This window comes from Puma concolor, chromosome E1 (assembly GCF_028749965.1).
Source record: "Puma concolor isolate L17-30 chromosome E1, mPumCon1.1.hap2, whole genome shotgun sequence".
NCBI lineage: Eukaryota > Metazoa > Chordata > Mammalia > Carnivora > Felidae > Puma > Puma concolor.
In genome coordinates this window covers 22,624,387-22,636,488 of record NC_141680.1, presented here as the reverse complement: position 1 = coordinate 22,636,488, position 12,102 = coordinate 22,624,387, and the positions used below count along the sequence as shown (strand labels likewise).

Genomic DNA, 12,102 nt, shown 5'->3' with positions numbered 1-12,102 from the left:
CCAGCCAGGGTTTTCCCCAGCTGCTGAAGGCATTGCCTGGTCTAGCTTGGTACAGTAGCCATCTCACCACCAGACTAGACTGGTGAATCTGCAAAACCACCACGCAGAATTTATTCAATAGGGCAAGAGATCTGCTTTCTTTAAGTGGAAGGGCTGCCTGTGCTTAGATGGGTCAAATGCCTCACAGGTAGGTCAAATGCCATGCAAGGAAGTACAGACCTTAGGTGGACATTCAGGGAAAAGAGATCCATCCATATAAATGGATGATCCTGTGCTCCTTGGATTGAAATGGGGGATAGTGGTGAAGAGAAGCACGTTCTGATTTCAGGTAAACTGTCTCTTAGAATGTGGATTGTAGAAAAGGCTTCTGAGTCTTAGGTCACAGGTCCTTCTCTTCCATCTACAACACACAGCATTTCACTCTACCTAGCTCATTGTCCTCCAAAGCTGCTTCTTGGGCTCCATATTCAAGCACTCATCATCTCTTTCTTGGATCATGACAGTAGCCTCTCCCTTGTCCATACTTCTCCAAACGTGTATGAAGCCAATAAGTTACATTTACTGACACTCACCTCTGAATCTTTGAACATGGCATGTCCTTCCTCATTGGCTCAAACATTGTCAACATCTCCTTTTAATCTATGAAGTTGAGTACTGACTTACCATCCTGACATTCAAAACCCTTTTCCAACTTTTCTTTCTAAACTTCCCCAACACTTGACACCGACATGGACCCCAACTCCCACCTGATTGGTTTTCACCCTCTTTGATGTACACACCATCATCATTTCTACCTCCAGGTATTTGGCTCCATTCTTCTTTCTCCTCTTCTAAATGATACTGTAATTTTTCTAGAAAAATCTCATGTATTCATCAAGGAGAAGTTCAAGTCATATCTTCTTTATGAAATCTGAATCTGACTCTCTTATCAGTGGTCATTCAGTTTCTCCTTGATTTCCCAAAGTCGGCAGTGTCTGTATTACTCCAAGTTGGAAGATTACTTGGAGGGGGAGAGGTTGGGGGCAAGTATCCCAGGTAGGGGGCAGTAGTAGTAGATGATGAGAGAGATTGAGGGCAGGGGTCAAGGGCTGTGAGAAAGGACATGGGGCGTTGCTAAAGAGATAGGGTGACAAGGGTAATTGGGATCTGGACAGATGGTCTTGGGGACTAGAGTGGTAGGGCTGGAATGCTTGACTGGGTCCTGACTTAAAGATTCTTCTATAGGCACTCAGATTTGCCTACCCAGTGAAAAAGACCAGGGCCAATCCACATTGTCACTCCTCCCAACACAAGCCCACCCTCTGCAAACATGTTCCCTCCTAATCACCAAGATTACACTCAGCTTTTTAATTTCTTTCAAGAAAACACCAAAGGCAGTTTTGTACAAAAATATATATTTATATATTGATCAATAGTTATATAATATACATCTCCACAATAGCATTTCTAGCAATTCTTTAGAAATTAAAACATAGTCTTTGTATTAATGGTCCTTGCAAGGACACTCACACCATCCCAGGGGTAGAACTTCCCCCCCTCCCAGAGAAAAGCAATTTGTCTGGTCTCCATATGTAAAAAACAAACAAACAAACAAACAAACAAACAAACAAAAAAAACCTAGTATCCAGGGAAGATAAATTTAAAACATCAATAACTTAAATAAGATTAACAGTACTTCAGGCATGGTGTGAGTATCGATAAACAAAGTTTGTAGTCTTTGAAATTATAATAAAATAACATCAGGAGGGCATTTAGGGACAACTAGAAGAAAATAAATTAATTTTAGATTCTTCGGTTTCAGAGTGAGTAGTCAAGGCTTTGCAGTTTGGGTCTTCTTGTCCAGGTGTGCCATGGAATCCTTGACCCACTTCTGGTTTGGGTCAGCGCAGATCTCCTTGTTTAGGATGGTCTTGAAGCTGTAGGGAGAGAGAACACAGTCAGATAGAGTTCCACCGAGATCTCAGCCTATGACGACAGCCCATTCTGCCCCAGGAAGCTGCCATGGGAACAAGAAGAGGAAGGCAGGTGGAGAGAGGACATCAGGGCGTCCTGACTTCCCGCTGAAGAAATTGGGAGGGTCTGTGTAAGCACTCAGATGGAGAGTGATGTTGGGAGTCACCTTGTCCCTTGTGGCCTCAGTTTTCCCACTGGGCACCTTTGAGGATGAGATTAGATGGCCTAACTCTCTAAGTTTGTAAGGCTTGTCCCTTGCTACCCAAGGAAGAACTGGCCCAGGGAGGGCTGGTGTGTTCCACTTACATCACAGCTTCTTTGGGACACTTGCTGCTGGTGACTCTTTTATAGCTCACCAGCCTCTGCATCGAGATCTTCTTATTGGTGAGTGTATAGCAGCAGGTGACTGGAGAATTAATTGCATCTGGAAATAGAACCACAAAGAAAAAGCATGTTAGGATGGGTTAGATTCTTCTGATCTTAATCATAGCAAGAAAGAGTAGGAAGGAGCAGGAGAAGGGAAGTCAGGAGTAGAGGTAGAACTCATAAATCCCAATATTTCTGCCTATGCTTCAGAGCTAGAATGGCATGCTGACTCAGCTTCCTCTGCTTTATAATGGGTATATAGCATTGATAATGAGTGGTGGGAAGAGGGAGCTGTTAAAACTAGATAATTCCTGGGAGTATCATTAATCACTGATCCTGGGAGTAGTGAATAATCCAAATTATCAGGTTCAGAGATCAGCTCAGGGAACCCAGCTATGGGTCCCCCTCTAGGCTCCAAGTTGTGAGTTTCTCTGATACTTGCTGCCTCGGGATGCTGGACCGAACGAAGCATAGACCAGATTCTGGGTCTCCTCCTTTCCCCTCCACCATATCTGGAGATACCCTGCACACTCTCCACCAGAGTCCCCTCCTTTTTGATGATCCAAGTCCCCAACCCCTGTTGCAAGGAGCCGGGGCAGTAACTACACGGAGGGTGTGATTACAGAGCTGGAGTCCTGGGAGGACTGGATTTAGGGTCCACGGCTGGAATTCTCATCCAGGCTCTGCCCTGGAGCAGCTGTGTGATCTGGCTCCCTCTGTGTCCTTCTCTGACTTTCCTGATTATGAGAACCCAGAGATGGGGTGGTGGGCTTCAGAGGGAAGGAGAGAGGGGCTTACCTGGCTGGGCGAGCACCTGGATGCTGAAGGCAGCAGCTGTGAGCAGCAGGCACAGAAGCGCTGCGGAGACCTTCATGTCTGCGGGGAGCGAGGAGCTTGGGTGTGAGAGCTGGAGGTTTCCAAGCTGGTCTCAGCTTCTCTGCTCCTCTGGTTCTTCTGGCTACTCTGCCTGCTTTTTATGGAAAGTAAAGAGGGCGGAGCTAAGAGAAAGTTTGGCCCAGGGCAGCATCATTCTCAATGAATGACAAAGTGGAGTCATAAATGTGCTGAGCAAGGATAGTGCCCTGGGAGGTTTCCAGGAAGTAGGAGGGAAGTAGTGAGTCTGGACTGGGCACTTTTTCCATTTGGTGCTAAGACCAAAAGAAGTGGGGTGGGTGGGGTACAGTTATGTCCAGAGCGACCACAGATGTGAACACAACAGGATTTTCTTAAGAATTCCACTTTCTCTGAAGCAAAAATTCTGTGGTTGAAAAGGAAGCAAGGAAACAGAGATCACGAGAGATGACAGCATCTCATGCCCTCCTCTAGCCAACCTTTAGGCAACAGCCCGTGGGGTTTTCAAGCCAGGAAGGGGCCCCGAGGCCTTGGTGGACTCCCCAGCAGCATAATAAATCCATTTGCTTCTTAACATCCAGGATGGTGGCACAGTTGAAGCTGAGCCAAACTATAGGATTTTATAACCATAGAATTGAATTCCAAGATTCACTGGGTTTAAGACATGGCAAATGCCACAGAGGTCATGTAGTGCTACAGATAAATTCCCGTGTCATACTCATACAGTGCTTACTGTGTGCCAGGAATATTCTATGCCCTTTACATGTGCTAAGTCTTTCAATTCTCCAACCCCCATCCGGTAGGTATTGTTAATTCCCATTTTAGAGATCAGACAACCGAGGCACAGACAACGTAAGTCACCTGCCAAGGTTCCCAGGGTAGGACCCAGTGTGTCTGTGCATCACCACTGTGACACATCCTCCAACCGGCTGCCTGGTAATATCCCTGGGTGCCCTGTGTCCTCCACGTCTGCCAAAGTAGCTGGCATCCGAAGGGGAATGGAGAAACATCCCTCGTGGCTAAGACACTGCGGGATTTGGAGTCTGGTTATACGGCAGGCAGGCAGAAGGCGGGCAGCACATGCCCCCTTCCTTTCTGGATTCCCAGGAAGAGCCGGTGAGCAGATGGGACAGTGTTACAGGATTCAAATGTCTGCTTTAGTGCCACAGCTCTGCCTTAGATGTCCTCAGAAACCCCCAGAATCACAGTCATAAAAGCTTAAAGGTGTTCACATTGATCTCAGTGAATCCGTTTCTTCTGCAAATATGATAGGATTCCTTGAGGCATGTTATTAGATGAGCAGAGCCTAGAATTCAGGTATCAGCTTCCTCATTCCACTGCTGCCAAGAGCTTTTCCCTCTTATTAGTGGAAACCTTTCCCTAATCTCTCTGAGTGTCCTTTGCCAGGGACTGGGAGGGTTGCATCCCCTTTGCCTGTGGAGCCCATCCATTCTTTGGGTTCTGCCCAGGTTAACAGGTTGAAAGATGTTGAGATCCTGGTTCAGTCATGTCATGGTCAGTCCTAGGACCCTGGACCAAAAAACCGGGAGAGATGGTGTATTTCCACATCTGCTCTTTTATGTGAGGAAACCATATTCCAGACGGGAAGGCCAACGGGAGGTCTCTGGCCAACAGGAAAGCTTCTTGGCTTCTCGGAGTGTTTAGATGGACTTCTGAGTATCTGGAGCTAAGTATCTACTGCCAGGAAGGGTCATCAGTTTTGGAAAGTGACTCGGTCTCTGTGAGTGTGAGATAATCAACAGACCCAAGATGAAGGGGGTGGGAATCAGAGGAGAAGGTGTCTTGATAGCTGTCTCCCTCCCACCTTTGCTGTCAAGCAGCGATGCTCTCCTCAGCTGGAAGGTCAGTCACAGAGGAGGAGAAACAAGTGGAAATTCCCACTCTGAGGCAGTTTTGGAAGTTCCCGGATCCCATGGAAAATAATGAGTTTGGCCGGAGCCCGCATTCCAGATGCTGGGCCTGGAGCCAGCGCCGTCTCACGTGGGGCTGTGCTGGGAATGTTCCGGCACAAGGTCTGGATCGGGCCCCTGCTTAGGAGTGGACAAGGGAAAGGCCCAAAGTAGAACACTGTGGAGAGGCAGGGTCGAGGTTTTGCAGCTCACTGGAATACACAGGCCCCCTAGCCCCCTGCTCATCAACTCAGAGATGAAGAATGGAAAAGTGAATGACTCCTTGGTGAATAATCCTCCTTTCCTTTCTTCCAGTGGGGCTCACCCCCACCCCCCACAGACATCCTCCGCATGGGCCTTTGTCATCACCCCAGACTCCCACTCAGTGTCAGGGGAAATGGAAAGAGGAACTAAGACTGAGCTTTCTAGAAATATCAGAAGCCAGCACCTCGCCCCTGCCTTGGTTTGCTTTGTAGTTACTGCAAAGTCTCCATCCAGCATGGCGCCCCCTTCCCCCATCCTGCCACTCAGGCTTTTGAGTGAGACACACAGTAGGCTCTGCACCAGCCAGGTCTTTTCTAGATACCTCCCCCAGGCCTTCTTCCAGGTTACTCTTAGTTCCAGAGCCCATTTTCCTGGGACCTCAACTCTGTGATCTGGTTCCTTTCAAGGACTAGAAATCCATTCTTTATTCTTATACAGAATGTCAGATAAGCACAGGACCTTGGAGATCATCATCCTGTTTCACTGATGGGGAAACTGAGGCCAAGAAGGAGGCAGTGACGGGCCTGAGGTGACATAGAAAACTAATGGCAGATTGTGTCCATTTCTGGGCTCTCCGTGTAGCACCCTTGCTCATATCCTGCATTGTCTGCTTAGCAGAGCACGAATACGATTAGCATCTCCTCCGTGCAGAGCACCGGGAAGGGGACTGGGGTAAGGGGAAGGAGAAATGAACCAGACATGAAGCTTGCTCTCCAGAAGTATCCATGGGAAGTGGGGCTGGGTTGATGAAAACACCTGAACTGGTTCACCCCAAGCTTCCAGCATGAAGGCATTTACTGCGTTCCGGGATGGACCTGCCCTACGTCTATTTGCAAGAAGGAGCCAAGGATATTACAGGGGGTGGGGGGAGTGGGAGTCAGGGGGGTGCAGATAACCTTTGCAAGAGAAAGAAAGATTCATCTGCAATGGCCTGGGTTCTTTGTGGGGGGAGGGAGTGGTGTCCCAGCTTGTCACTCAGACTGCCTTCTGGGCCAGCCCTCATGGACCAGCTCTTGACCCTACAGTGAGGGGCTATCATGGGGGTGGGGGGGTGAGCATAAATAAACTGTTAGGTAATTGTCGTGTGAGACACGGCGGATCCTTCGATAGACTGTAAAGAAGGACAGCAGAGCAGGGAAGAAATCACTTTCGTCACTTAGAGATCGCATTGCCCAGGGTGGCCTGAGCAGTGTCAGTGGGACAGGTGAACACACTGGAGGTGCCCTTTGTAAAGGTGCTGAACTGGGGGGTGGATCTTAGGGAAACAGACGTCATGAAAAGCAGACGGGGAGACACAGAGGAACATTTTACCACCTTTGCTGGACCCTTGCTTTTAAGGGAAATTCAAGAGACAAACAATTGCCCTCACTGGATAGACCGGAGCTGCTGAGGCTCAGGGAAGGCTGGGTGGTGATGCATTTAAGGTGGGCACGGGGTTTGGCAGGTTCTGGAAACTTGGGTGAGTGCTCGATGGAGGAGGGGCACATTTTGTAACAAACTTACAGACCCTGCAAATGTAAAGTCCTTGCACATCTCCATGGGATTTTGTTAAAGTGCAGATTCTGGTCCCTGGTCTCGGGTGGGCCTGAGACCCTGCATTTCCAACCAGCTCCCAGGTGATGTTGATGATACTGGCCCATGATCCCATTAGAACAACCTTAAAAGGGCTGAGTATGGGAAATCCGGGGCAGGTGGGGGAAGAGAGCAGTCCATTTTGTCCAGATGAAGGTTCCTATCCCTGGCTCCCGGCTAGGCTTCAAGGACCATCTGGAATTGTCTTCCATATTTATGTGACTGTGTAGTTTTCTAGAGAGAGAGAGACCATCGCTTCCATCAGATTAGCAAAGGCATCCTTGACCTCCAAACAGTTAAGAACCAATGAACCTATCAAAAAAGGAGAGTTCCGGTCTGCACCCTAGACCCACTGAGTCACAATCTGTAGTTTTGTTATGTAAAGCTGTATTTTTTCTAAGCTGCCCTCCCCTGGGCCTCGGGTGATCTCCAGCCTGTGTTTGGACACCCCTGGGCTAAACCGTAGTGTCCACGAAGCAGAGGCTATGCTGGCCGGGCCAGGTGACACTAACAGAAAAGAGGCACAGGCGGAAGAAAGGAAAGAAACCAGAGGAGAAAGAGCGAGAGAAGGGGGAGGAAGAAGCAGCCGCCTGGACTCCTGGGAAGAGCTCCAGGCGGCATCCGAACACCAGGGTCAGAGGTCTGGCTCTGCCTCTGTCAGGCTGTGTGGCCTTGCACAACCCCCTTGACCTCTCTGAGCCTCTTCCGTAAAGTGTGATTACTAAGACAGCTGTTTCTAATATTGTCACGAGACTTGTCTGAAGTGATAAACCAAGGGTGCTTTGTAAGCAGCGTGTAAAGAGCTGTGTCACTCTAAGGACCTGAGCAAGCTCCAGGAGGCCTCGGGGCACCCATGCCAATCCTAGGCAGCAGATGCTTTCATTTCTTTCTGTGAAAGTTTACTGGGCATCTGTAGTATAACGCAGTGGGGTTTAGACTTCCTAAGCTCTTCCTAATCTCCGTTCTCTTGTCTGCCTAAGGACAGAGGGAGAGCCTTTGGGGGCCGACCAAAGCCTGAGTTAGGCAGAAGCAGCCCCAGAATCGAGTTAGGGCCTCGGGTCCTCACACAGCCAGCTCTCACGGGAAGCTCCCATTGTGACAGGCCCCTGTCTGCCTTCAGACCTCGGCGTGGCTCTCAGCCCCTCCCTCTGCTTCTAGAACTCTCTGTGCTGTGCTCTATCCTACCTCAAGGCTCCAGCCTGTGCTGCATCCAGCGCCCGGTGCGTGTCTTTCCTGCAGCGGGGTTCCCAATAAATAGTGTTTGATTGAACCTACGAACAGTCCAAGAATTTCAAATCGTTGCCCCAGATATCTGTATCGCAGGGTAGTTTACTCTCAGACAGGGAGATGAATACAGAAGCAAGGCTGTGGTTTTCCCAAGTTGCCCACTGGTTCTATCCGGGGAAGAGGTACTGGCAGGGCTGGGGGGCACAAGCCAGGGAGAGATTTTCAGCGACCACAGGGGCCCTTCTTGGGGGATGAGCCGCTTCTCTTTCTTGGTTGCAAAATGTTGCATCCTGACAAAGGGAAACTTCCCAGGAGAACAAAGAGCTCCTTCTTAGCTAATGGTTTCAGCTGGCATAGCCGTGTAGCCCCAGGTTGCAAAGCGCTGGCTCTCCATTCATAAGCTTCTTCTGCCTTTACTGTAGATCAGAGCCTGAGAGAGTCTGGATGAACACGCAGAGAGTATTTGCCTGGGCGGGGGAGGGAAGAAGTTGGGGGGTATGTGGTTTCGCACAGCACACACATCTCTTTGTCTTCGATGCAAGGATTTGGAATAAAGCGTTGCCAAATAGCTCAACTTTGCAACGTATATATTACTCAGAAATACAGTCAGGGTAATGACAGAAACTTCACAAGCACATTGTTCTCTCCGGAGCTGTTGATGATGGGGCGGGCATGGCGAGCAAGCAGGAGCCAGTCGTGGGCAGGGACTTTTGTTTGTGTGATCCTGGCATTAGCACCTAGCATGGGGCGCATCAATGACTAGAGGGGGCACAGTTAGAGCAAGGGAGAGAGACAGACAAGAATCAATGAATTAGGGAACTGTCAGAGCTGCATGTGCCATAGAGATTCCTCCCTGAAAAGCCCTGCCCGGCTTAATTTAAAATGGGGAAAAGAGAGGCGTCTGAGTGGCTCCGTCGGTTGAGCGTCCGACCCTTGGTTTCGGCTCAGGTCGTGATCTCACAGTTTCGTGGGTTTGAGCCTCGTGTCGGGCTCTGTGCTGGCAGTGAAGAGCCTGCTTGGGATTCTCTCTCCCTCTCTCTGCCCCTCCTCCACTCACGATGTCTCTGTCTCTCTCAAAATAGGTGAATAAGCTTAAAAAAATTAAATGGGGGGAAAAGAGGGTTGCCCAGGATGTTAGCGCACTCCCTAAATCAGAGCAGACAAGCTGTGTGTATGCATGTGTGTGCTGTGGGAAGTGCCTGGTGACCCAGAGCTTAACTTTTTCCAGTGAGACTGCCAGCTGCTACTTATTTTCCCTAAGGCAAACCTCTTTTGTTTAGAGAAATCTTACTGAGGCAGTAGAAGTAGGCACTCACTGCATTGTAGGCACTCAGTCCTCATTGTCCTTGATGAAGGGAGCAAAGAGCCTTTGGTGACCAAAGGGAAAGACTGCCCCTCTTAACACTCCATGCTATGCAGAGCTGGACATGGGGGAGAAGATGGGTACATTTGCTTAAGGACCAAGGACCTCCTAAGGGGAGAAAATTGAGGCCCCTTCTCTTGAGTCCAAAGTTCTTAGACACGCTCCATGTCGATACAGCCATCACATGGTAAGGGCCATGGCCAAACCTGCCAGTGTAAAATGAAGACACCGTGACTTTGGGAGCCCCGGGGTAGCACTGTGGCCAGGACTAGAGGGGGCACAGTTAGAGCAAGGGAGAGAGACAGACTTTGGGTTGTGTGGGCAGTCCCACACAGTCATGCCACAGTCACACAGTCATGCCACAGGGCAGTGCCAGAAGCATTGGCAGCCGAGAGCCCTGGCCACTGTGCTTGAAATTTAGCAGTAGGACTTGGAGCTCGACTGGACAGGTCCCCAAGGCTCTTGGGAGCTGTGACAAGGTTGGGAGCGGCCACTTAAGCACAGACAGAGATTTCCTCCTAATCTGGACAACTTGGGGGTTCTGAGGATAAAGGAGCAGAGAACCATTTGTGCCCCAAGATGACAGAAAAGACTATATTGGACACACACACACACACACACACACTTGTTTGTTGTGGACAGTTCACTTTCCAGCACATCACATGCTCCCAATATAGTTAGGATGTCCTTCTATCCCCAAGCTATGACAAACTTCGTCATGACACAATTCTGATTTCATGATGAGGATAACCATTAGTTTTAAGTATTTACTGAATGTCTTCTAGAACTTCTGTGTGGTTACCAAGGAAAGATTTCAAAATTGTGGGCCATGAGGCACCCATGATTAGAATTCTTTGCATGTGCTTTATGATTCATTAGATCATGTGAATCTAGCAAGGGCATCGTTATGCAGATGAGGCCGATATCATCACTCCCATGTTACAGATGCGGACGTCGAGGCATAGCGGTTGGCTTGCTCAGGGATGAGGGAGCTGGGAAGCAGCGGGGCTAGGACTGAAACCTAGGTGTTCCCACTCCAAGGCCAGTCTTCTCCATGCTCTCCCAGTCCTTTCCTTCTCCTGCTCATTCTCCTTTCTCTTCTCTCTAGAGCTCACCTCTGTCCACCATGTCCATGGAAGGCTTAGTAGAGAGGTGCTGGGTCGAGGGAAGGAAAAGATCAGGGGATGAAAAGGAACTGATAGGGAAGGCCTCTAATGGCTCCTGGGCCCCTCAAGTGAGCCCAGCACCGCATCATTTCAGCATTGGCCCACTCTCTGGACTTTGTCATCTCCCTGACCTTCTGCATTTCATGGAGTTCAACTTAGTCATCGATTTCTTTGACCACAGGCTTCCACTTCCTTCCCCTTTGAGCAACTCCACACGCACTGTGTCAGCTCCTCCAGGGCCCTCCACCCCTACCTGTTTTCCTTGCCTCCCCCCCTTGCCAATTCTTGCGTTTCCGTGGTTCCCACGTGCTGGTACCCAAATGCAGGCCTTGTGGCCACACCCCCTAACTCCTGACCATCCCATTGTCCTGGATAAGCACCCCAGTGATGCTGGCACACATGCCTCGTCCTTTCCATCCTGCGTACCCCAAAACTCGGGCTCCAGGCTCAGGCTCCAGTGCTCTCAGGAGACAACATACCCCCTGAGGAAGCGGAGACTGTGTGGCTAGAATTCCCTCCGTGCTCATCCCTGTGCCCAGAGCGTAAATCTGTTTTCATCTTCTCAAATCTCTTCTCTCCTGCAGAAGAGCTTGTCCCTCTTGTTGAGGGTCTCAACAAGATGATTGATCTACATCCTTGAACCCCTGCAGACTTTTCCAGAAAGCTGGTTTTCTCTGTTAGCTCCGTGTTATTTCTGGCTCTCTCTTTCTACTCTTCCCTTCCTTTAACCCAACGGGCATGCTCAGGTCTTCTTTGTTTAAAAGAAACCTATTTCCAGGGCACCTGGGTGGCTCAGTCGGTTGGACGTCCAGCTCTCGACTTCAGCTCAGGTCATGATCTCACAATTCATGAGTATGAGCCCTGAATGGGATCATCTGCACTTGGGAATCCCTGCACTTGGGACTCTCTTTCCTTCTGTCTCTGGCCCTCCCCACTTGCTCTCTCTCTCAAAAATAAATAAACAGTTTGGGCGCCTGAGGGGCTCAATGGATTAAGCATCTGACTCCTGATTTCAGCTCAGGTCATGATCCCAGGGTCATGGGATTGAGCCCCTCATAAGGCTCCATGCTGACAGTTCAAAGCCTGCTTGGGATCCTCTCTTCCTCTCTCTGCCCTTCCCCTGCTCGCACTATCTCTTTCTTTTTCTCTCAAAACAAATAAATAAACTTAAAAAATAAATAAACATCGGGGCGCCTGGGTGGCTGAGTCGGTTAAGCATCTGACTTCAGGTCAGGTCATGATCTCACAGTTTGTGAGTTCGAGCCCCACATCGGGCTCTGTGCTGATAGCCCAGAGCCTGGAACTTGCTTCAGATTCTGGGTCTCCCTGTCTCTCTGCCCCTTCCCTGTTCATACTCTGTCTGTCTCTGTCTCTCAACATTAAATAAATGTTTAATAAATAAATAAATAAACATTAAAAAAAAACCTGT

General features: G+C 49.3%; 1 protein-coding gene across 1 annotated transcript; it reads right to left on the bottom strand.

The window, feature by feature from the left end:
* Positions 1 to 1,377: 1,377 nt before the first annotated feature.
* Positions 1,378 to 3,260, bottom strand: LOC112852822 (C-C motif chemokine 2). The gene is made up of 3 exons (XM_025916358.2): positions 3,118 to 3,260; positions 2,260 to 2,377; positions 1,378 to 1,916 (listed from the first exon to the last, which is right to left on the bottom strand). Exons 1-3 carry the CDS (start codon positions 3,191 to 3,193, stop codon positions 1,811 to 1,813), a joined length of 300 nt encoding a protein of 99 aa, XP_025772143.1. The 5' UTR covers positions 3,194 to 3,260; the 3' UTR covers positions 1,378 to 1,810.
* Positions 3,261 to 12,102: the final 8,842 nt, after the last annotated feature.